The 27,080-nt window shown below is 38.6% G+C and overlaps 1 protein-coding gene across 1 annotated transcript in view; it reads right to left on the bottom strand.

Moving 5' to 3' along the window:
• SYT9 (synaptotagmin 9) overlaps positions 1 to 27,080 on the bottom strand; it is a 176,521-nt gene that overhangs the window by 42,419 nt on the left and 107,022 nt on the right. The window contains exons 4-5 of the mRNA XM_069469496.1: positions 3,977 to 4,097; positions 1,998 to 2,169 (exon numbers count right to left, since the gene is read on the bottom strand). Coding sequence (XP_069325597.1) covers positions 1,998 to 2,169; positions 3,977 to 4,097 — 293 coding nt within the window. The remainder of the gene's footprint in view (positions 1 to 1,997; positions 2,170 to 3,976; positions 4,098 to 27,080) is intronic.

Genomic DNA, 27,080 nt, shown 5'->3' with positions numbered 1-27,080 from the left:
AAGTGGAGGTTTTTTCACTCCTAATTTAAAACTACAGGCCAGCCAAGCTTCATAGCCAATAAAACCTGGGTTCCAATATCGTACACCAGCTTTCCTAACACTGACTCTGTCAGCTTGTTCCTAAGAGCTCTATGTTCAAAGAATTCCCTTAAGCATGTTAAGGCTGTCACCTCTCATTCTGCAACTAGGTTGGCCCCCAAATCCATATAATGAAAAGGAAGCCATCTGCTAGGAGTTTCTTGCACTAATGGCTGCTCAAATTTTCACAAGAGGCAACCAAAGGATGAGTGAGGGAGCAGTTCTGTGTCTGGCAGCCGTGGGTCTTGAGCCCACAAAGGCGGCAGAGCGGAGAAGGCTCCTGGATCTTCTTGTCCCCATCTCCCTTGTTGCCATATTATGCTCTTCCCTCTTTCCTTCCAAGCCCAGCTTTGCTTTTAACCCAATGTAACTTCCCAACTGTAGAAGGACACTTAACCCCTTTAACCTTAGGGTTAATATTTCTGAAACTTTCCCTGGGTGGGTCCCTTCCTTGGGCAGTATTTTTTTTCATTAGCAGTTTTTGATAAAAGTTCTTTGCATAAGTAGAATGATGTGGCTCATCCTTTAACTCCATGGGATCCCAACTCCTACGTATACTTTTCTCTCTTTCTGTTTCCTTCCTATACAGACGAGTCATTTTTCTCCTATTTATTTGTAGGACATAAAGAGGAGACAAGGTTGGGGAGGTAGTGTGAAGGATATCTGAATCTACGCTCATTAAAATCAGATGCATGCAGCGGTCCCATGAATTCTGCCATGGATTTTTCCAGGCCATATTCATGAGTTTACTGAGAATTAAATTGAGGCAGAGCTCACATAATCAGATTTGTCGATGCAGGAAACTTGGCAATAGCTTAAAAATTGCTGGCCTAGGTTTCCCCAGTTGGTGGGCAATGTCCCCTCCTGGGGCCTGACACTATTGGTGTTGTTTTTTGCCCACAGGAGATGGGACAAGGTCTACTGCTCAGCATGGGCTGTCACACTCATGGGCAGCTGAGCCAACCCACGTGTTCTTCGGGTTGGAAGATGGTCATGCTTCACGCAGGCATCTGCTGGAAGGAGTGTTCGGGTCACTGAAGCTGCCTCACTGACATTTCAGAGGTATGTGGGAAAATTCTCAACTATAAATGCTATTCATAAGATTATATTAGAAGTCAGAATAATTTTTTTATAATTGTGCCCAGACCACGTGGGAGGTTTCCAATTAAAAAGAGACTTTGCATTTCATTCTAATGACTGGTTTAACATGTATAATTCCCTGTTGGTACTTCCTTTGCATATTAAAATGACTGTTTTTCAAATCTGTCCTTTAAATACACAATTGGCTACAATTCAGGCTATAAATATCTCTTCTGTGCTGTATTAATTAAAAAGTCGAACATCTTATACATTTTAATGTACCTTGTCACCCATACTGTTTCTAGCCTTTCTAAGAGAATATTTTTGTGTTTGCTTTCAGACTTAAGTGGATGGAAATGATCTTTATTAAACATATCTCAAGAAGGAAAAAGATTGAAGTTGCGTATTTAGAAATAGTGATGGTCTGGCTAAAGTAATCATTCTGCTGTTTTGCGTGAAATCCTTCCAGGGAAGGGCAATCAGGAATGCCCAACAGCACATATGTCCTGTGGGGCCACAGTTCTCCACGCTGAGATTCTAGGAGGTGTGCAGATAGGAAAAGCAGATGAGGTTGGGATGGGGAGAGGATGGAGGAGGAGAAAGAAATAAGAAAGGAGGAGGAAAGAATGGGAGTGCTGGGAGGCACTTTGTAACCTGACCCTATAGCTGTTTGGAGGTGACTCCTGCCAGTCTGCTTTCCACTTGCTGTTGGTTCAACTCACTTCCTGTGGCTTGGGCTTGGGGCACCAGCTAAGGATCTATGGCTGTGCTCTCCCTCTCTGCCCTCCCTGCCCCGGGCACAGCGCGCTTGCACTGAGAAAGAGCTCCAGGTATCTCACCGGTCGTAGTCCATGACCGCTATGGACAAGTGGATTTGGTCAATGTTTTCGGGAGGGACATCAAAGACTATGGCTTCGTTGTAAACAGGATTCAGTGTGTTCCTCTTGGTGGACGTTTTCCTCTTCTTCAGCCGTCTGCCGTCACACATCAGCGAGACTTTCACGTAGGGATCTGTACAGACCATGAGAAGCAGGAGTACTGTGAGGATAAATGTAGATTTAGGCCAGAGTTATGTCATGGTGGGTTTTTATGGACTGGGGTATGTACTGCCAGTGGCTTGGAGTTTGAGAGTTTTCATTAATATGATATCTGGGCAGCAACTAGAATTAAAATAATTCTTTCATTCAAGAAAAAGCACAGGATATTGTCTCCTCAAAATGCGTGAAATTTAAAAATAGTGTGAAAACATCTGTTACTGAATTAGAAAACATTCCAGCTAGAATTCAAGACCCGCCTGGCTGTGACAGGAAGAGAAATGCAGAGGCATTTCCAAGGCTTGGGAAATAGGCCCCCCGACTCTGAGCCACCTCAGAGAATCTTTTCCTAAAGATCAAGTCTTTAAGAAAGGGAACTCCTAGGTTCTTAGAATGTCTGAATTCCTAGAGGACAGGAAGAATGTCTGGGGTGGGTTTCCTTAAGTACAGGGACCTCAAGCCCCCAGAGCGGCCTGCAGCCGGGTTGTGAAGGGAGAGGCAGTGCACAAGTCAGGGAGAGAAAGGACACAGGCTTGCTTGTGGTGCAGCACTGGATGGGGTGACAGTGGCAAGGCTGGCCTCTGCTCCAGACAGGGTTGTCTGGTCCCACCAGCTACCTCACCGTCCTCCTGCTCAGTGGGGAGTTCTCCTTCGCTCTTCACCTGCACAACCACGCATTGCCCACGCATTGTCCTACACACTGCCTGGGAGGGGCTTCGAGGGCAAGAGGGGCCACATTTTTTTTTCTGCTTAGAAAAACACTGGAGTGTAAGATGCAGAACATATTGTATCTGATGTTCTTTGATTTCAGTGACTGTGAGCCAGTGTGTACTGGGTGTTTTGTGATCACATTTGGGGAGCCCCTGCAGAGGTTGGTTGTGAATTTCCATAGGAGGAACTGCATATTGAGGCATTTTTTGTTAGGGTTTGGAATTTAAGTGTATATGCTTGATTCTCTGGAAAAGGCAAACTGCGTAGTTCGCTTTACTAAGGAGATAGGATTGTCTTCAGTCTTCAGTAAGCCTGGGATGGTGACATCCGAGGAAAGACCCAATCAGATAAACTATACCATGTACAAACTGTAGGCCTAATTCATAGTTATGGTGAGGGAGAAGACCCAAGAGGGAATACAGTCATCCCGCGGTATCCACAGGTGATTGGTTGCAGAACCCCTAACGGATACCAAAATCCAAGGATTTGCTCAAGTCCCTGATATAAAATGGCACAGTATTTGCATATAACTTCTGCACATCCTCCCATATACTTTAAATCATCTCTAGATTATTTATGATACCTAATACAATGTAAATGCTATGTAAATTGATGTTGTACTGTGTTGTTTTTAAAATTTGAATTATTTTTTATTATTGTATTATTTTTTTTATCCCCTTGAATATTTTTGAAACACAGTGGGTTGACTCTGCAGATGTGGAACCAACAGATAGGGAGGGCCAATGATAGTAGTAGTAATAATAATAATAATAGCTAACAATGTGTACCATCTAATATATACCAGACACTGTTATGGCTTTATATGTATTCACTCAATGTTAAAACAGTCCAATGAGCCAGATATTATTACTGTCATCTTACAGATGGGAATCTGAAGCCCAGAGAGGTTAAGTGACTTGCCCGAGGTCACACAGCTTTTAGGTGGTAGGACTGGGATTAAACCTAGGCAGTTTGATTCCAGAGTCAATTTGCTTTATTACTATACTAGAAATGTCATAAGGTACTGCTACATTAGAACCTTATGAGGAAGTGTGATTTTGAGAATGTCCCACCTGATGCTCCTGTTATGTCCATGGCCTTTAAATTCCTTGCTTTTATAATGGTAATAGTCAGCCTGCCAGCCGTTGGAAGATAGCAGAGGGAAAACATCAGCTCTCCCAGATCCACGTTGTCCTGTTGAGAAAGCACAAACTGACGCATGAGGAAGTGTCTCCAGCCTGGTGTGCAAGAGGCTGAGCTCATGATCCCTTTCTTCCTTTCATGTCGGTCACGTGGAGAAGAATAAATCCCTGTCCTTGGCGAGCGCCTCCGCCCATTTTAGACGGCGAGGCTGTGAGACCGTCCTGGGCCTCTGCCACCGTGTATCCAGCCACACACAGCCTGGCACAGCCTCCGGTGGTCTGAGAAGCCCGGAACCCAGCCCCCGGCGCAGGAATCCCCACGGCCTTAACAATCCTCCACGGAGCCCCCCACATGGCTCCTGCCACATCCCTACCACAGTCCACGCAGAGCCCCCAGGACGAAGCTACACGGAGAGCGGCGCCCAGTGACCCCACACATCCCCAGCCCTGCACACACCTGGCCCCCGGCTTAGCCCTGAGGAGACTCCAGGCAGGACGAGCACAGCGGAGACCCAGACACTCAGGCGCCTGCTCCTGGGGTCCCACTTGGGCAGCTCGTGCCCTCTTTCGGTTTGCCCCTAAGGAGCCCCACTTCCCTCTGCCGGGGAAGACCTCTCCTCAGGCAGTGTGCAGCCCTTCAAATAGGTCAGAAGACACCATTCTCTTTCTCAGTTCAGGGAGAGTGTAACCGAAAGGAGAAAAAAGCCATTTTATTTAGTTTCAATTTCTGAGAGGTACCTGAGGTTATCGAGCTGGGTGCCTGTGTGTAATTAATACAGTTTCATACTGACAAAGCTCTGGGGAGTCAGGTTTTTGCCCTCAACATCCACAGCTTCCCCTCCCCTTCTCAATTCTCCAAAGATGCTTCTATTTTTAGAAGCACAGATTCAGCTCTGGAAGGTCACCCCATCCAACCTCCCTGCCCTGATTGCTTCCACAAGAGGAGGCGGTGGAGGGATCTATTTGGTCGCTAAGGCAGATGGATTGTTCCATGTCTTTCTGCCTCGTTTTCCTCGTGTAAATAAATGACCTCACCTCGCAAGCCAGGCTCTCCTGGTTCCTAGAGACCTGGTCTCAAGAGACCCAGGTGGCTGGGCCTTTCCCTTAGGGGAGAGCTGGGAGGTGAGGACCAGAACTCCATGGGAGTGGGGTTTTCCAAGGAGCAGGCTCTGGTTTGCTCTGTGGTGCTGGGTTGCCTATTGCAGGAGCAGTGTCTGCCCTGCCTGAAGAAGGAGAGTTTGACCCAGCTTCCTGCTGGTGGCAGAGGGGAAGGAGAAGCAATGGCTGTCCCCACAAATCCTCCTTTTGCTTCCGTACCGTCTGGTCTACTCCTTTGCCCTTCAGTTTCTGTTCTTTCCTTAGAGGGCATTTCCCGGCACCCAGCTCTCTCCTCTCCCTTCATCCTGCTCAGAATATCTTAGTTTGACAAAGTAAATATAGGAGTAACCAAAATCATGCCTATGAAGCTTCGTAAGCAATTCTTTCAACATAAATTTCCTGAGGGCCCACACTGCACATGCACTTTGTGAGGTTCGGGATGTGCAAATGCATGTAGTTCAATCCCTGCCCTCAAGGCTGATGCACATAATTAAATGTGATGTATCAGATTACTTCTGTGCTAAGTACATTGGGTTGTTTATTTCTCCCAACATAACCCTATTCCCAAATATTTATATTATATGGCTATTTGCTCATGAGTTAAAAGAAAAAAAATCAAAACTCAGACTTGATGGTATATTTAGAACGTGAACTAGGGGTAAAGACCACATTTTTTTTTTTTTTTTTGTTTTTTTAAATAGCAAATTAGCTGGGCATGGTGGTGTGCGTCTGTATCCCCAGCTACTCAGGAGGCCGAGGAGGGAGAATCACTTGAGCCCAGGACCTCAAGTCCAGCCTGGGCAACATAGGAGGCTGGACTTGGCTCTCTCTTTTTTAAAAAAAGGAAATTAAAGAAATAGTTACCAAAGAGGAAATGCTTGTTTTAATTTGCAAGTGATTTAAAAAAATCTTTTTAAGTTTTCTAAAATATAAAAATAAAATGACAATAAAATTCAAATGTGGAAATTTTCAAGTAAAACAGTAAAATATCCCCCTTTCTCATACCTGTGTCACTCCTTTCTTCAGAGTAACACAATACATAATCATCCAGATTATATCATTCATCCACCCATCTATTAACTTACTCACTCATACACTTATTCTTTTAGCATTTTTTGTGGTTGTGGAAATTGAGCCTTGTTCTTTGCAGAGGCTGGGAGCCGAATCTGCAGTGGTGAACGGCAGACACCAACCCTGGAGGAGAGATGGACTGGCTGGGATGTGGAACAGGAGCTCACTGACACTTGATGCTAACTCTGCTTTCTCCCCTTCAGAGGATGCTGATTTATGGTCAAGAACCTGTAGATCTTGATGTTTGTAAATATTCCCTTAAACCAGTGGTTCTCAACCAGGAGCCATTCCACACTATCTGGAGAAATTTTTTGACTGTCACAACTGGGGAGGGGGGTGTGTTACTGACATCTAGTGGGTAGAGCTCAAAATGTCAATAGTGCCAAGGTTGAGAACTGATTTACACAGAAGTGCCTAGATTCTTAGTAAAAGGTTTTCTGGAATGCTGATAAAAGTCAAATATAGAGGATTGGTAGAGTAGTCGGCTTCTTTTTCAGCTTAACAAGAATCAGATATGCAGAACTGTCACTAAAGGCTAGGTGCCCTGGAGGGTACAAGGGAAAGGAAAATGCCATACAAAGAAAGCTTCATTTGCTTTTGCTTTGTGTAGCCAAGTTCAGTATTACTGGCAAGATGTATTGGGGATTTATAGCAGGCATGTGTGAATTCTCTACCTGTCAATCTGTAAACTCTTCTGTGATCTGTTTGCCTGAAGTGGCCCATGGTAGCTGTAGTTTTTGTTTAACTTGTGCACTTTTGTGTTCCTCTTCTTCCGTTCTTAGGTGAACTCCTTCCCAACTCCATGAAGTTATGAAAGGGCTGCTGCAGGAATTCAGGCTGAATAAAATATGCATTTCCCTGTCCATTGTTGTTTGTTCAGGGATGTGTATGTAACCCAAACAAGACAAATTAGAATTCTCTCTGGCATTGAAAAATCAATACAGAGAAAGAGAAATTCTCATTTTACTGGGGTTGGAATAATTCCAGTACCCCCAACTAGAATTGTTGTAAGGTTCTTATACTATATGTAGTACAAATGGCATAATATCACTTTAAGTTAGCATGTGTAAATTAAAGATGTATACTCTAAACCCAAATGACTAAAATAAAACAACAAGGAGTTTTAGTTAATAAGCCAACAAAGGAGTAAAATCAATGCTTAAAAATATTCCATTGAGCCTACTCAATGAACTTGAGGTGACACAAGAAATATTCAATTAATCCAAAGGAAGGCAGGAAAAAAAAAGAACAGGTAACAAGATCAGGAGACAAATCTGATAGATACAGGAAAAAAACATATAATAAGATGGTAAATCTAAACTATTTCAATAATAACGTTGTATATAAATGGTCTGAATATTCAAACAAAGGCAAAGTTTACTTGACTCAGTAAATAGCAAGACTCAATTATATGCTGTCCTACTAACTCTACTTTAAGTATAAATAGATAAATAGAGCAAAAGTAAAAGACTAAAAACAGATATGCCATATTAATACCAATAACAAGAAATCTGGAGTGGCTAAATTAATATCAAACCATAGATCAGAGTGATGAATATTACCAAGGACAAAGAGGTCACTTCAATATGTTTAAAGGGTCAACTCATTAAGAGTATATAAAAATTCTAAACGTCTATGTACTTGAGAGCACACCCTCAAATACATGAAGCAAAAACTAATAGAATTGTGAGGATAAATAGACAAGTCCCTAATTATAGTTAGAGACCTGAATACTTAAATAACACTGTCAATGCTCTTGGCCTAACTAGTGTCATTTAAAAACATTCTACCACACAGTAGTATGTACTTTTCAAGTGCACCCAGAATACTGAACAAGATAGATCATATTTGGGTCATTAAATAGGTTTCAATTAAATTTGAGAAGATTCAAATCATACAAAGTATATTTTCTTACTGCAGTGGAAATAAATTATAATAAATAACAGAAAGATATCTGGAAAATGTCCAAATATTTGGAAACTAAATAACACACTTCTAAATAACCCATAGGTCAAAGAAAAAATTGAAAGAAAAACTATAAAGTGTTTTTTTTTTTCTGAGACAGGTCTCACTTTATTGCCCTGGGTAGAGTGCAGTGGTGTCATCATAGCTCACTATAACTTCAAACTCCTAGGCTCAAGCAATCCTCCATCTTCAGCTTCCTGAGTATCTAGGACTATAGATACATGCCACCATGCCCAGCTAACTTTTCTATTTTTTTGTAGAGACAGAGTCTCACTATGTTGCTCAAGCTGGTCTCTAACTCCTGGCTTCAAGCAATCCTCCTGCCTCAGCCTCCCAAGTGCTAGAATTGTAGGTGTGAGCCACCACACCTAGCCTATAAAGTATTTTTAAGTGAATTAAAATGAAAACACAACATATTAAAATTTGTGGAATGCAGTTAAAGCAGTACTTATGGGAAATTTGTAGCACTAAAATGCCTATATTAGACAAAAAGAAAAATCTCTAATCAATGACCTCAGCTTTTATTCTAAGAAACAGGAAAAAAAAATTAAATACAAAGTAAGCAGAAGAAAGAAATAATAAAGATTAGATAAGGTAAATATGTATATTTTAAACACTAGAATAACCACTACACAAACTAACAGGCATACAGGCTGTCTCCAGGTTACTGACGAGATACATTACTGAAAACATTTTTAGGGAGGATTTGTATGTAACTTGGATCCCTGATGAAAAGCACATATATAGTAATAATAATAATAATAACAACACTATAATGATTCATATGTGGTAATAATAATATAACTGTACCATAATAATAAGTTACAGAAACTATTGTGCTCTTCTTTTTAAATTCAAACAAACAGAACATAAAAACAAACTCCTACAAAAAATTTAGATAGGAGATAGGAGAAATTTCAAAAAAGAATATTAAAAGTTAACACTCAAATTAATGTTGCATCAACACTAGGCTAATAGGAATGTTATGATCCTTTTGATCTTCTAACCAAATCAATAATAACCTTTCCATTTCAACAATTAATCCGCTTGCTGGTTAGTGGTAATTGATGCTTTCATTGGAGCACTGCCTTTCACATGTTCCATTATTCCCATAGGGAGAACTATGAAACACTGAGGAAGGAAATCGCAGAACATGTAAATAGGTGGAAAACCATACCATGCTCATGGTATTCAGATATTCAAAAAAGTTAAGACAAAAGTGACGCTGTGCATAAGTGACCATATACGTAGAATCAACATTGTTAAAATGTCTATACTGCCCAAAGTTATCTACAGATTCAATGCAATCCCTATTAAATTACCAACATCTTTTTTCACAGACATAGAAAAAATAATTTTACGCTTTGTATGGAACCAGAGAAGACCCCGTTTAGCAAAAGCAATTTTAAGCAACAAAAACAAAATGGGAGGTATTAATTTGCCAGACTTTAAACTATACTACAAGGCTGCGGTTCTTAAAACTGCCTGGTATTGGCACAAGTGCAGGGACACAGACCAGTGGAACAGAACAGAAAATCCAAATATAAAACCATCCTCATATAGCCATCTAATCTTTGACAAAGCAGACAAAAACATACTCTGGGGAAAAGATTCCTTATTTAGCCTTTATAATTGTTCTGATAGTCCAGTGACTGAAGCCTAATGCTTTCCTACTGAATGATGGAATCTGGCCTTTCTCTGAATGCTTAATTATTTCTACTTTCATTTCCATTGTAATCACCTTTCTCTTCACTACAGGCTCACCTGGACTTGCAGTGGGCTTTTGCTTTGGAGGCATGGTCATAGGGTAAACAAAGACTCACAAAATCAAATAAAAAAGTTAAGACAAAAGTGACGCTGTGCATAAGTGACCATATACGTAATGAGACTAGCCACTAGTATAAAGATGCTGCCCCCCAAAACCGTGTACGCCACTTGTTTACATGCACAGAAGAAACCACCTTCCAACAAAGAAAACTTCAGACTATGTAAGGAAGAAATAATACCAATTCTACACAGTTGTTTCCAGAAAACAGAAGCGGTGGGAACACCTCTCAATTCATTACAGGTTGAGTATACTTTACCTGAAATCCTTGGGATCAGAAATGTTTCAGATTTCAGATATTTTTGGATTTTGGGATATTTGCATATACATAATGAGATATCTTGGGGATGGGACCCAAGTCTAAACATGAAATTCATTTATGTTTTTTATATATATATATATCTTATATACATAGCCTGAAGGTAATTTTATACAATATTTTAAAATAATTTTGTGTATGAAACAAAGATTGTGTACATTGAACCATCAGAAAGCCAAAGTGTCACTATCTCAGCCACCCATGTGGACAATCTGTGGATATTTGGCATCACCATCATTCCTGACTCTGAATTTATATGTTACTGATGAGCAATCATTTTCTTACACTTGTTCACACATAATACTTAACAGTAATAAATATGACATACATAATACAACACAAAATATTGTGTTCAGGGTAACTAAGCAGCACAGTGGCATCACCAGAGTACCAGTATCAGCTGCTAAACAACAGCAACAGCAAACGGCAGCAGGCTTTCAGTCTCCACCTGCAATGCTGTGTTTTGATTAAAAGGTTACCGTACCCGTTATTTTATTTAAGTGAGAAGAAACACCAGAAGCAGTTGACGGACCGGGAAGTGGGTTCTGTAGGGATGAGGAGGCATTCTGCTGGACGGCTTTTAAAAATATTTTCTCCAGGGTCATCTGCCTCATTTTTGTCTTGGAAGTCTCTCTCTGATTTTACAAACTGACATGATTTCTTGTTCTCTTATAGATACATGCCAGTCTAGTCCTTCAATAACCCCACTGCAAATTTTCATGATGTTGTATAGGCATGCTTTTTGAAATATTAACAATGTCATCTTCATCTTCATTATTATCACAATCACCTTGATTCAGAGCCGTTCAGCTATTTCACCATTGTTTGGCCAATGAATGAAAAACTGGAGCCTCATTATTGATGTTAGAAACTTCTTTTATATCTACTTCTTCCAGCTTGCTGACAGACCCTGAAGGTATATTTTTTATGTATGTAAAGAGGTCAGACATTTTTTCTTTCTTGACGTACAGAATCTTTCAAAGTCACCACTTTTTTCATCATCATCACTGAACATAGTTGCAGGCCAGAGGTTGTTCCAGGCCTGCACAACTGTGTCTTTAGTCACTGTGTTCCAAGCATTGGCAAGAGCATATACAGTATCCTTCATGCTAAACTCCTTTTGAAATCCTTCCTCACCCACAATTCTATTCACTGCTGCTCGAGTGCTGTTCAAGAAAGTGTTTTTACGCTTACTCTTCATTGATCTAAGGATACCCTAGTCAAATGGCTGAATTAATGAAGTCACATTTGCAAGCAAGTACATGGCATAGACATCATTTTTGATGAGAATTTTAGCTGGAGGATGAGCAGAACAATTTTCAAGGAGTAAAAAAATCTTGTAGTCATTATCTAATCCAGCTTCCTTGCAGTGAGCTTAAGCCACTGGTATAAACTATTTGTGAAGGCAATCAGAAAAGATGTCCCTGGTGGTCCATGACTTTTCATTACCATAATAATGGATGAGTAAGAAATTTACTCTTTGAAAACAGTGAGGATGCAAACTTTTGCCTATCATCACAAGTTTACACTTACGCATATCTGCTGCATTAGCACATCCCAGCATAGTGATTCTATCCTTGGCCTCCTTCATTCACGTAAAGGATGTCTCATCAGCTGTAGTCAGTGTCTTTCTGGGGCAATTAAGCCAAAACAGTGATATTTGATCAACATTGTAGACTTGTTCTGGGGTCAGTTTTCCATTAGTAACTACCTTGGAAAGCTTGTCAATGAATTTCTCCACTGCTTTGTGATCAGTATGTGCTTTATTAGTATGAATCTTTAAAAATTTAATGTTGTGTCTTTTCTTAAATTCCTGCAAGAAGCCTGTTAGATATTCGCAATTCTCTTCAATGTTCAATTTATCATGATAGATCTTTGCTTGTTTCATGATCGGCATACCATTAAGAGCATGTGTTCACTGCGACACTGATAGATCCATATTTCAATACACAATCAAGATCTTCATTTTTAGCTTTATGCAGTGTTTCTATTTTTCGTTAGCTTCTGTTCATTACTTTCAGCATAGAACTTCAACAGTTTATCCTTCCATGTCTTAAAGTCATATATCATGGCCACTTAAGCACTATATTCCTTCTGTAAGATGTTTAACACACCACTGTCCAGTTCTTCAGTAGCTTGACTTTCTGTGCTATGGATAAACATAAATGCTTCCTCTTTTTCTTATTACTGTTACCCATAGGGATATCTGCAGGCCTTTTGACATTTTCACAATATCTTTATACCACAGAGCAGAGAATAAGTAAAAAATCAGGGAGTAATGCACATAGATCTTGACCCCATGTGGGGCATCCTGGGGCACCTGCTGTTGGTGCATCCAGCCTGCACATTTGCCATTTCATTACCCTTTGTGGGTGTACTTGTGTGGGGGAATCTGGGCTTAGGCAGAAAAGACATATCACAGCCAAAAGGGCTGGGAGTGTCCTTTTTCCCTTGGGGAAGCTGAATAAACTGTGTGTTGTGTGCCTGTATTTTGACTGTGACCTGTCACATGAAGTCAGGTGTGGAATTTTCCACTTATGGCATCGTGTTGGCATTCAAAAATTTCAGATTTGGGAGCATTTCAAACTTCGGATTAGGGATGCTCAACCTGTACATGAGGACAGCAATATCCTGATATTAAAACTAGACAAAGATACTGTAAGAAAACTATAGATCAGTATCCTCATGGACACAGACACAGTTATCCTTAGTAAGATTTTAGGAAATCAAACACAGCTATATATCTAAAGGGGCATGGATCTTGAAAAAGTGGAATTTATTTTGGGAATGCAAGGTTGGCTTAACATCTGAAAATCTTAATCAAGATAAATCACCTATCAACAGACTAAAAAAATGAATAGATGCAAAGCAATCATGTGGCAAAAGTCAATGCCCATTCAGGATAGAAACCCTCAGCAAACTAGGAATAGAAGGAGACTTCCTTCTATTAGGAAGGACATCTATAAAAAGCTACAGCTAACATTATACTAATGATGAAAGACTGAACAGTTTCTTCTTAAAATCAGAGAGCATGGCTAGGATCTCTGCTCTGGCCACCTTTATTCAATATTATACTGGAAGTTCCAGCCAGTGAAATAAAGTAGGAAAAAAAGGGACACACATTGAAATGGAAGATGTAAAAGAGTCTTATTTGCAGATACAATGATTGTTTATGCAGCAAATCCTCAGGAATCTACAAAAAAGCTACTAAAACAAACAAGTTTTATGAAGTTAACAAAGTCAGTGCAAAAGCAGTAAGAGCTCTATATACTAGCAATGAAATAATTGAGAATTGAAATTTAAAAATGCTTTTACATTTACACTTAGGGGTGCATCTAACAAATTATGTGTAAGACCCGAATGCTGAAAACTATAAACATTGCTGAGAAAAATTAAATTAGACATAAATAAATGGAGAGATATTTCACTTTCATGAATTGGGAGATTCATGAAAGATATTGTGAAAATGTCAAAATATTAATTCTTCCCTAAAGGATCCGTAAATTTAATGCAATTCCAATCAAAATCCCAACATACCTTTTGTAGACATTGACAAAATGATTCTAAAATTTATATGAAAACTCAAGGAACCTAAAACATCCAAAATTTAACAAAATTGGAGGATTTAACACTACCTGATTATGAGATGTAGAACAAAAGTACAGTAATTACGATAATGAGGTACTGGCAAAAGGACAGACATACTTGCCAATGCAACAAAATGAAGAGGCCAGATGTAGACCCTCATTTATATGGTTAAGTGATTTTTCTAGAAAGGATGCTCCTTTCAAAAAATGATGCTGAAATTGTTGGATATCCATTTGAAAAAAAAATTACCTTTCCTTCATATCATATGAAATACTTTAATGGAAATGGATCACAGTCCTAAATATAAGAACTAAAACTATGAAAATTCTGTAAGAAAAGTAGGAGAAAATGTTTGTGACTTTGGATTAGACAAACATTTGTTAGATGGACACAGAAAGCACAAAGCAGAATAGGAAAAACTGATAAACTGTAATTCATTGAAGTCAAAAACTTTGATCTTCAAAACGTATTGTTAGGAAAGGGAAAGCCACAGGCTGAAAGATCATATTTGCAAAAATACAGCCAATAAAAGACTATATATAAATATACAGTATATGTATATTCAGAACATATATACAGTATATATGTTCTGTGTATAGAACATATAAAGAACTCCTCCATTTCAGATAAACAAGCTGACAAAAATATGGGCAAAAATCTGAACATACACTTCATCAAAATTAAATTAAACCATAATGAAATAGGACTACACAACTACTAGACTAACTAAAATGAAAGGCTGACAGTATAAATTCTTGCATAGGATGTGGAACAACCGACCCTCCCATAAACTGCTGTTGGAAAGGCAAAACGTTACAGCCACTTTGGAAAATTAGTTTGGCAGTTTCCCTTAAAGTTACATGTATACTTGCCAAGTGAACCAGCAATCACACACCTAGTTATTTGCCAAAGTAAAATAAAATTACACAGCCATCCAAAGACTTGTATGCAATTGTCCTGACCCAAACTGCAAAGAATCTGAGATGTCCATCAACTGGTCAATCAATGGATACACAAAATGTGGTATACCCATTCAATGAAACACTATTCAGCAACCAAATGGAACAAGCTACTGATAGAAGAAACAACATGAATAAATCTCAAAAGCATTATGCTGAGTGAAAGAAGCTAGACACAAAAAGACAATATACTGTATGATTCCCTTTATATGAAATTTTAGGAAAAGCAAAGCTACAGTGAGATAAAGTGATCAGTGGTTGCTGGGGATTGAGAGTGGGACTAGGGGATTGACTGCAAAGAAGCACTGAGAGACCTTTGTGGATGATTGAAATATTCTATGTCATGATCACGATGATGGTTACATGACTATATACATGTGAAAAAACTTGTATGCTTAAAATTGGTTAATTTTATTATAGGTAAATTAAATATCTATAAAGGAGACTAAAAAATTCTAAGAAGATAGATTTTGCAAAGGACTATATTTTATTTCCTTAAGCTCAGAAAATATGCCCTGGTGGTTTAAACCACTTAAAATATTATTCTATTCTATTTTACTCCACTCTATTCTATTAAATATTATTTGTGCCTAAATGCATCTGAAAAATAATGTGTATTCTCTATTCATAGGGGACAAATTTCTGTATGTCTACTAAATCAAGCTTGTTAATTTTATATTCACATCTTCCTCCTAGAACTTAATTTATTATGCTTCTGTCTTTTACATATTTTTTTTACTATTCCATTATGTTTCATGACCAAGTTATTAATAAACATTTAAACTATGGTTAAAATGTTCTCATTTTTTATTCACTGCAGTTTCTTAAAACCCACATACTCCCTCCTTTTTTAGACATATTTAATACTTTTCATTTGGCTTGAATATGTCCTCTAGGACTTTATTTTTTTCCAGTGGGAGTTCAAATAAAGTTAAAATAATATTTATTGTGCCTTAATTCTTAAAAGAGAGTGGGCCGGGCATAGAGTTTAGGTTAAAATGATTTTATCTTAGAATCATTTTATATTGTCACAATGTCTTCTAGTACTTCATGTCCCAGTGGAAGTGTTTGATGCCATTCTTTTGTAGATCTTTTTCTCTCAAGGAGGTTTTAAGATTCTCTTTTTATATTTTTACTTTGTACTTGTGTCTTCTGAAATTTCTCCAAAAGTTATTTAGATATCTTGTTTTCACTGATCTTGCTTGGTCCTCAGTAATAATGCTAATTAGAATCTTTCTTCTTGCTTTAATCTCTTTTTCTTCAGTGATCAGTTGATCTACTTGTTTCTTTTGAAACTTCTCTTTTTTGATGCTGGTTTTTCTTAGATTGTAGGACATCCTTAATAGTCTATACCTGAAAGGTCAAAACTAAAGTCTTCCGCTGCGTATGCCTTTTGTAGTCCCTTTATTATTATTTTACGGGAGGGCCCTCAAGAGGAGATGGGGATAATCTCATGTTTTTCATGTGACATATTAATACTTAACAAGAAGCCCTAATGAATTATTCTTTAATATTACTTGTATATTTGTATCACCAAACTTATTAAGCTTCGGCTTTATGGAAGGTTACAAAAGGTAGGCAAAGAGAGTTGTTATTAGTAGACATTTGATAGTCCAGTCTTCGCAATATTTTTAAAGTATCATTATGGCAGAAGTCCTCAAGACCATTCTCAGGTTCAGTGACTCACTAGGGGGACTCACAGGACCCAAAAAGGCTGTTACATTTTGTTTGGATCGGTCCAAGGTCTGCTATACAAAGAACTCTTTATCAGGCAGAATATTCTAAGGGCTCAGAGGTTCTCTCTCTGGAGCCAGTCAAGGGCCAGTCTTTTCTTGAAATGTGTAGGGTTCAAGCACACAATGTCTTCACTTTAACTTTCCTTTTCATACATGATTTCCCTGTACTGAAAAGGGGAGAGGTAGTTGTGGTCCATATGCTCGTGTATCCAACCATCGCACATTCTCACTCAGAGATCAAAGTTGATGTCATGGAAAACATTCTGGAAAGAAGTTAATTAACACCAGATCTGGCAGAGATGTTAGACTGGATGAGTGATAATCATAATGCAATAAAGCTAGAAATCTATGATAAAAGATAACTAGAATGTTTCCATATGTTTAGACACTAAGAAATATACATCTAAAAACCCACGGGTCAAAATAAAAAATATAATTAAAATTAGAAATATATTAATCTGCATAAAAAATAATGCATTTCAAAATATGTAAATTGCTGAAAAATCATATTCAGGGAACATTTTTAGCCTTCAATGCATAAAATACAATAAAATGAGGCAATAATCAGTAATCAAAGCATCTATCTGAAAAAATTGGAAAAAGAAAAACAAATTCAATAACAAATTAGTTTAAGTACAAGAAAGTAAATATTAATATAAAAGCACAGAAATTCATGAAATAAAAAACAAATATATTTAGAGAGAAACAACAAAGCCAAAGTTAGTTTTTGAAAGATAAATAAAAATAGCTAACCCTCTTTTAAGACAGAGAAAAAAGAAAGGGAAAAAGGGAGTAAAAAAAGACACAAATAACCATGTCATGGATGAAACTGCAGCACCACTTCAGATCCTAAAGGCATTAAAAAGGTAAAAGGATTTTATAAACAACTTTACACCCATAGATTTTAAAATTTGGATAAAATGTACAAATTCTTCAAGATACAAAACTTATAAAAATAGATATAAGAAGAAATACAAACTTTGAATTTCTATGACTCATTAAAGAAACTGAATCTGTAATTAAAAACCTTACTATAAAGAAAATTTCAGGGCCAGTTGGGTTTAACTGGTGAATTCTATTAAATATTTAGGGAAGAAATGAAGCCAATATTATGCAAATATTTCAGAAAATAGGTGAAGAGGGAATACTCCCCAAGTCATTGTTTAAAGACATCATATTTTGGGTACCAAAACCTGAGAAGGCCATTACAAAGAAGGCAAAATTATAGTTCAATCTTACTTGTGAACTGCGATTAAAAAAATTAAACAAAATATTAGAAAACTGAATCCAGAAAAGCATGCTAATGACATACATTACAAACATATTTGTTTTATTTCAAGTTTACATGTTTGGCTTAACATATGAAGTTTAAACAACTTAATTGTCCATAATAACCACGAAGAGAAAAAATCATAAGATGATCTAAGTGAATGTAGAAAATGTGATAAAATAAGGCCTCAATTTATGATAAAAACTCTTAGCAAACCAGATATGGAAAGGGGATTATCTAAAAGAGGGCATCTGAAAATAAGATTACAGCAATGGTGTGTTTAATAGTGAAATGTTAAAAGCTTTCCAATTAATGTCAAGAACAAGACACATCACTACTGCTATTCAACACAGTACTTGAGGTTCTAGTCAGTGAAATAAGGCATGAAAAAGAAACAAAAAGTATAAGGTTTTGACATAAAGAATACATTCTTTCATTGTTTGTAGATGCCATGATATGTAAAGAAAACCCTCAACTATAGATAAATTAACAATAAGCATGTTTATTGATGATGACTGATGAATTGATACAAGGATACAAGGTCAGTGAATAAAAATAAATTGCCTTTTTATATACCAGAAAAAACAGGTTAAAAAATAGAAATAGAATAAAAACCTCACAACTGCCTCAAAAATATTAATAGTCTGAAATACATTTACCAAAAAATGTCCAATATTTTCTTGCAGAAAAAAGATAAAAATATTATTGAGCAAAGCTAAGGAAGGTCTAAATAAATAAAGCAATGTACCACATTCATAGATTGGAAGACTCACTATTATAAAGATATTCCCCAGACTTATCTACAGGCTAACTATTAGGTTATTAAGTATGAAATGTCTGATTTCCTTAAGTATTAAGTTTGGCAGTTGATATCTCTGACATTTCACTTTAACACTTCTTGTTTTATTTTTATTGTGAAGGTACATTCTTAGTGTTTCAAATGCACATTTTGGCTTGTGATTATCTTTCACTTTTTTTAAGAGCAATTTTTGTGACACCATAGATACGTCAAAAATTCGTGTTATTTTCGAATATGAGTTCTGTTGTGGAAACAATGCAGCGCAGACAGCTCGAATACAAACGAAGTGTTTGGGAAGGATATGGCTAATGTACACACAGTATGTCAATGGTTTGAGAAGTTCAGTTCTGGTGATTTTAATCTTGAAAATGAGCCATGTGGGCGACCCGACACCAAGGTGGATAATGAGATGAAAGCTGTAGTGGAAGCGAATCCATCTCAGCCTATGCATAAATTAGCAAGGTTTGACATTGCTATTCCAACAATATTGGACCATTTGAAACAAATCAGCAAGGTAAAGAAGTCGGATAGATGGGTACCGCATCAATCAAACGAGCGTTAAAAGATAAATCATCTCGAAGCTTGCCTTTGTTGGCTGTCACGACATAAAGGCAAACCATTTCTACACCGTATTGTTACATGTGATAAAAAATGGATTCTTTGTGACAATTGCAAGCAAACAGCACAATGCTTGGATAAAGATGGAGTGCTGAAACACAGTCCAAAACCCAATATTCATCAAAAAGAGCTAATGGTATCTATTTAGTGGTCCAGCTTTGGTATTATCCACTACAGCTTTATGAAACCTGGTAAATCCATTACAGCTGATATCTACTGCAACCAATTGGATGAAATGATGAGGATGCTTGTGGTTAAGCAGCCAAGATTGGTCAATAGAGACAGGCCAATTTTCTTGCAAGATAATACTCGACCACATGTTGCACAAACAACGCTGCTCAAACTACAGCAGCTGGACTTGTAAATTCTCTGTCATCCACCGTATTCACCAGACCTTGCACCAACTGACTACCATTTCTTCCAGGCTTTGGACCACTTCTTGCAAGGAAAAGTATTCAATTCTCAAGCTGTGGAAAATACCTTTCTCAATTTCATTGCCATTTGCACTCCCGGCTTCTTCATTGCTGGTATAAACAAAGCTACCATTAAGACGGCAAAACTGTGTCGATAGCTTAGGTGCATACTTTGATTAATTGTACTCCTTCTTCTTTGAGGTCTAATAAACTAAACTTTTGATTTGAAATTGGAAATTTCATATTTAATGAATATAATTCTAATCAGATTCCAACTTGACGAACTGATTCTAAATTTTATGTGGACACGCAAAGTGCCAAGAATAGCCAAAATTCCCTTGAAGAAAAGCAAAGTGGGAGGTTTTGTTCAACTGGATATGGAAACTTATTAGAATGTTGCTAGACTAATGTCCAGAATGGACTGAACTAGTGTAGCATTTATATACGGCAAATAAACCCATAGAGTTGCATAGAGAGCTCAGAAACTGACTCATGATATGTAGATGTTTGCTTTATGTACTGATTCTCTTCCTTTGCCTCCCTACTCCACTCATAATGCTTACTCTATGCCCTAAAATGCTGTCCTCTGTAGAGAGAAAGAAAACTTGATATATTCATTAAGAGACTTAAATGCCTGACAGAATTTGCAATGGATTAGCCATAGGGTGCATGGAATACACACACACACACACACACACACACACACACAAATAAAACCAAGATAATTAATTCCTTTATTCTTCATTCCGCAAACATTTATGAAATGCAATTATTTACCAGGTACTCTTCTAGGAGCTGGGAATCCATAAGTGAACCAAAAAGGAAAAAATTCTTTACCCTGAAGGAGCTCATATCTCTTGTGTGTGAAGACAGACAATGAGGAAAATAAATCACACACACATACATGTATATACAGAAATACACACGTAATACACACAAACATGTAATGCAATGGAGAGATATAGAGGAGAGAAGGGAATTAAGAAGCATTGAGGAGTTAAATAAGACATTAAATTGGGTGATCAGGGAAGGCTTTATGAGAGGGTGATTTTTGAATAAGGACTGGAGAAATGAGGTAAAGAAGTGAGCTATGCAGGATCTGGGGAAAACTCTGCACAGAGGAGCAAGTGCAGATGCCCAGAGGTGAGAGTGTACCTTCTGCATCTGAGGAGGGGCAAGATAAGTGTGCTGAAGTGCAGTGAAAAAGAAAGAGTAGAAATGACAAAGTCAGAGAGGGTGCGAGGGGCCAGATTGTGTAAGCTAGGGAAAGGATTTTGGCTTGTGCTCTGAGTGGGAACGGAAGCCATTAAAAGCACTGAAGTACAAAAGAAGCACAATGTAGCACAAGTAACACAAGGACCTCCTCCGGCTATCACAGGACCTCCCCCAGCTGTGTTAAGAATATTCTGGGAGGATCAGGATCATCAGCTAGAAGGTTATTGCAATGAACCTTGTGAGAGGTGATAGGGACTGGTCCGAAGAAAGCGGTGGAGGTGGTGAGACGGCAGCACATTTTGAAGACAAAGCAATAGGATTTTCTAACATGAAATGATAGGGTAGAGTCAAGCATAATTCCAGTATTTTGGGCCTGAGCAAGTGGAAAGATGCCATTAACTTCTATTTCTAAATGGCGGGAGAGAAGGCATTGGCCTGTGGGAGAGATCAAGAACTCAGTTTTGCATACCTGAGATGGGAGATGCCTATTAGCCATCCAAATGGGGACATCGAGTAGCCAATTAGGTTTGTGAGTGTGGAGATCAAGGGAAAGATCCAGGTTAGAGACACAAATTACCAATTCCTGGGGCGGGGGGGGGGGGGCGGGAAGAGAATGTATTCACAGTGAACTACGTGGCTCAGCTGTAAACTAGGTTTACATAGCAGTAATAATGACATAACATGAATAATTATCTTCCATGAGAAAATGGGGGAGGGAAGTATGGTGTGAGGGGTGTGTGTGTGTGTTTAGTGAATTTAGGAGCTAAATTCTCATCTTCCATAATAAAATTCAATAGAAATCTAAAACTAAAAATAAAGTCAAATTAAGCATTTTATTTAAAATATGGAGGCACATTTTAAGAAGAAACAGGTAAAGTAGCTGAAGGTGCTTCTCAAGAGTGGGAATTGAGGTTAGGAGTATAAACCTAGCAATGACTTCATTTGTATCTAAAAGCTCCTGAAGCCTGGACATAGAGTGTAATCGACTGAAGCTGAGTTCGAGTCCCAGCACCTCACTTAACCATTCTGCAACCTGAAATAAGCTGCATAATTTCTGAGTTTCTCAGTGCTCTGTTTTCCACTTCCTCTTTTGGAAAATGGAATTAGTATCTAAAGCATGGGGTTGATAAACAAGGTTAAATGAGAAAATATATTTATGCAGTAAATACTGAATATGAGGTAGCTGTTATTGCATTTGATTATATGTGTGTCACTCTCACCAGTCTGTGTGCTCTTCAAGGGGAAGGCCCACTTATCCACCTCTCCCAGTGATTGCCACTTAAGAGTGGCTCAGTCAATATTTCTTGCATTAATGAATTGATGCACAAATGAAGGAAAGGGGCAAGTGTCCTTGGATATGTGTTCTACCCTCAGTAGCCTAGCTTCCTGGGGTCTTTGGAACTAATGTCCAGGGAGCCACCAGGCTATGGGACACCTGGTGTCCCCTTTCTTCTTCTCCCCATCTCTGATGACCATACTCCCTGGCACTACTGGCTTACTGAGAAATCCCATTCTTATACAGCCTCTTCACAAACAAAACCCTTGTGAGACATAGCAGCAAGAAATCATTTATTAAGCAAGTGAAGAGGAAATTCTAGTTGCAACATTGCTCTCAAGTGTCCTTAATTCTCACCAGTAATATCACACTGATGGCCCAAACACAGTCCATCTGTAACATGGAAGCAGTTAATGATTTGATTATCCTATTTTCTCAGAAATTCCAACTGTATTCCCAATACTTTCCCCAGACATGACAAAACTGGCTAAAAGTCCTTCAGTGATGGATCCTACCAATAATTAGCATGCACTGTTAAAGTAACTGTTGATTGCACTTTATTTATAGATATTAACATGATTAATTGCATTGGAAGTGTGCCTGGAGCGTGACACTTTCCAGGCTGGTGCTGGGGCTCAGGTGAACTCCACAGCCTCACAGGGAAGTGGGAGAGGGCTGGGATCAGATCACTCCTTTTCTCTTTCTCAATTGCTCCCTCAAATGATTCCCTACGACTGGCTCCAATATGGAAAGAATTTTCTTTGATCAATGATATGTTCAGCTAGGAATGGGCAAGATAATATCACATATGTATAAAGCTCCTTATGGTCAACAAAATATATTCACTTCCCTATTTTATCTGTTCTTATCTAGGTCCCTGGTTTAAAATGCTATTTATATATGGATGGCTCCAACATTTATATCTCTACCCCTGCACTTCCCTGAATTATAGACTCATATATCCCAATGCTTTCTTTAGTTCTCTGTTTAGTTTTCTAATAAGCATCTCAATCTTAATATTTCAAAAATGCAGCTGATTTCCCTCCCTGTCCCTAGCCTTCCTACCCAAGCCACCTTCATCTCAGTTTGACAGAAACATCCTCTCAATGGCTGAAGCTAAAAATCTAGTAGTCATCATATCTATATTCCTCCTCTTCTCTCACCCTCCCACATCTGCAAGTCATGTCATTTCTCCCTCCAAAAATATCTACAGTCTGTCCAATTTTCTTCTTCACAAATAGCACAACCCTATTTCAAGATACCATCCTCTCTCTCACATGTACTACTGCAAAACAGTGAAGGCAAAAGGAGACTTGAGCCATTGATCAGGATGGCTGCTACGATATGCTAATATCATAGGATTCTATGTATACAAGAGGCTCACAGCTGCTTGAGGTAGAAGGAAACCTCAGCTGCTTGCTTACATATCCTCATGCCTACACTGCAACATGACTGGGTCTGGGATTCCCAGTCTGGTCTGGTGCACTGACGCGTGGTGAGTACTCAGGGAGGGCTTCAGAAAAGGCCTGGTGCCACTGGAGATGACTGAGACGTTACAGTCCCTTACCTCCCCACATGATTGGGGTTTTCCCCTCGAGGTTTCTAGAGTATGGCCCAGTGGCTGGAGAGCTCCTCTCACATCTCACCACACAGGAAGCCGGTTGTCTCCTAGAGCAGCAGTGGCAGATGGGTTTGACAATAACACAAGGGAGAATTTAATAATAATAAGAGTAATAATTGCTCAATCTGAGAAATCTCTTTGCTTTCTTGTAAAAAAAGATGTAGCTCTGGTTTGTCTTGAATGACATGATGTCTGATATTGCTTTGATGGGATTTGAGTCTTTTTCATATTTCAAAACTCACCCAGAATAGTCAGGGAAGATGTGGTGCATTTGGCAGACACTGTCTTCTGTGACATACTTAGCCAGTGATGTTTCACTGAGGGCTTACTAGGCATTCAGCTTTCCTCAGCTCTAGAGGTGACCGGCTTATGTCCCATAGGAGTCCACTGACAGGGCAGAGCTTTACCACAGGGCGGTGGCCAGGACCCCTAACTGGCGGAGACGGAAACCACATACTAAAATACAAAGAGCTCAGCCCTTTTTCTGGGAAAGTCAGCTTGGTGCTTATCTCAGGCATTTTATCAGGATCGATTATTAATAGGTACGATTTCTTTTTTTAATTTTTTTTATTTCGGCATATTACGGGGGTACAAATGTTTAGGTTACATATGTTGCCTTTGCCCCGCCCAAGTCAGAGCTTCAAGCGTGTCCATTTCTGAATGCCTAAAAAATCAGAGTCCTAATGAATTAATTGAAAACAGGTGACAGCAGACTAACATCATTCCTTTTCTGACTTGAGCTATTGGATTCACATATGAAGGAGCTTTTGTGGGCACAGTAAATGTGGACCTCAGCACAGCATCCGGTGAACTCTTTGCTGATACCCTTGTAGATGATCTGGGTAAATTTAGCCCAGGTGATAATAAAACAAGGTGAATTCGCAATTTAGTTTGACAACCACACCTAAAGGGTGCCAATTAATGATTCGACAACCTGGGTATTACGAGTTCTGCAATTTTACCAGTAGTTTAGCAGAAGAAATAGATGAGTATGGCATAATAGACATAATAAGTACATTGTACTGGAGTCCAGAATCAAGATTCATAAAGATCCTGACAGGTAGGTGGGATCAATAAGGCCTGACAACATAAATGTATCAAGATAAATTATTTGAGGGTCTAAAAAATCAATGATGCAACCTCTGAAGTAGAAGCAACCTGATGCATGGAAAAATAAAAGGCTTTATGATTCAATCTTATTTTGGATCAACTGTGATATAGCTACCAGAAGCTAATTTTGCTTTGGGCTGCATTAATAGAGGTACAGTCTGGAGAGGAAGGGTGTACAACAGGCATGACCCACCTGAATCATTAATTCTATTCAGGGCACCTCAATTTTAGACATATGTAAGCAGCTGGAAGACGGTGAGTAGAGCAACCACTATGAGAGAGGGTCAGGATTACATAAGCAGCAACGAGGAGCTATTAACCCTTAAGGAAAACAGTCAAGAAACACAGGATTCTTGTCAGCACAAATCTGAAGTGGTACCACATAGAAGAGGGACTAAACTTGTTCTTAATCATTCCAAGGACTAGAACTGGGACCAATAAGTAGAAGCCACAGGAAGATTTAGAATATTCTTCTCTATCACAATCAAAACCATGGTCTGTCTTTCTCTGTTGGTGGTGAGTTCCCCACCCATTCAGCAAGTTTCTCTGTATTAGAGAAGAATTGAGTATCAAGCAGGTGGTTGGACAAATGTAAAGCCTTTTCCAGCCCCGATGTCCTGTAATTCCCTTCTCAGAATTAGCCGGCAGGCAGAGGGAGACCATACATTTCTGAAGCAGGGCAATTGTTTTATCAGACCTGTGATTAAGGATACAGGGTTTCGTGGAGTTTGCCATTGTATTTGAGAGGAAGATCTGGAGACTGAGAGGCCAGAAATGATGAGGACTGTTGATTAATAACGCTTACTTTAGCATGCTAGGAATATGTGTGCTTTAAAAGCAGATATGAAAAAGAGGAGGTGAATTTCAAGCCTTGGTGCACCTAGCACAGGAATTTTGGGTGTTGGAACCGTCTTATTTTTTCTTAACGTGCTTCCCTAATAGGTACTTTGAGATTCATACATGATTTTTTTAATTCTCTCATTTTCCCAGGGAGCATGTCTAGTCAAGGAGAGTCCTTGGCTAAAACAAAGATAGCAGTTTTCAAAAGTTAAAGGGCTTTAGTATTTAACTTGATGTTAAATAACTTATTCTGAAAAGACTTTTTTACAGATCCATCAATTCTCAATAGGAAAAAAACCAAAGGTAATTCAAGATGAAGATTTGTTCTTATTTAAAGGCCGTGGGAATATCAGAGCATCTTTAGAATTGAGCATTGTGTGCTAGCTCTGACTGCCACAGTGTGTCTCATTGGCTTTTGAAGAAAAGAAAACATTAAGATGAGTTGGAAATAATTTTGAATTCACCTTGCATTCTCAGCATCCTTGTGGTTCTAAAAATTTCCATCAAAACTAAGAATTGATGCAGTTTATGGGAGAGACGGGAGGATGGGATTTTTTAGCAAAGATGCGCCCTAAAGAGAAGCATGGCAGCAAGTGAATTAAATCAACATGCTCAGTGGTGTGGAACAGTCATAAAGAAAAATAAACTGTTTTTATTCTACCATCAATGGAGACTTGCTTCATGGGTAATCACGGGACATAGGATGTTTTGTTTCCTTAAAATACTTCCTTGGAGACAAACTCTATGCACCCCATCCTCTTTCATCTCCATCATCTGTTCCTCCATCACCATTATCATGTAACTCTTAGCACCTGGGTCACCAAGTCAGGTTCCTTCTACCTACAAAATGTGTCTTGCTTATAACTCTGCTTCTCGATTCCCTTTGCATCAGTCTCTGAAAGATTATTCAGAAGTAATGTTTACCTCTTCCAATGCATCCTCCATGCCAACACAGATCTGATATTTTCACTCCTTGCTTAAATCCTTCAATGGATGCTGGATGCTCTTAGGTTAATTTCAAATACTTAGCACATCTTATAAAAGAGGACTTCTCCAGCAGTTCTCCTGTTATTTCTCCTAGCACATCCAATTCTCCAATCAGCCTGAACTATTCTTAACTCCACCCCACGCACACACCTTTCCCTTTTATTCCTTTGTCCATCTTTCTTCTTCCTGAATGACTCCTGCTCACTTCTCTGCTGATGAAATTTTATTTTGTATCTTTGAAGACCCAGCTTGCTAAGTTATCTCCTCTGTGCAAACTTTAGGGTCTCTCCAAGCCTGTGCTCTCTGCCCTGGCAACTCTTTGCCC

This window comes from Eulemur rufifrons, chromosome 6, assembly GCF_041146395.1.
Source record: "Eulemur rufifrons isolate Redbay chromosome 6, OSU_ERuf_1, whole genome shotgun sequence".
Taxonomy (NCBI): domain Eukaryota; kingdom Metazoa; phylum Chordata; class Mammalia; order Primates; family Lemuridae; genus Eulemur; species Eulemur rufifrons.
The sequence above is the reverse complement of the archived record's forward strand: the minus strand, read 5'-3'. Positions and strand labels throughout refer to the sequence as shown.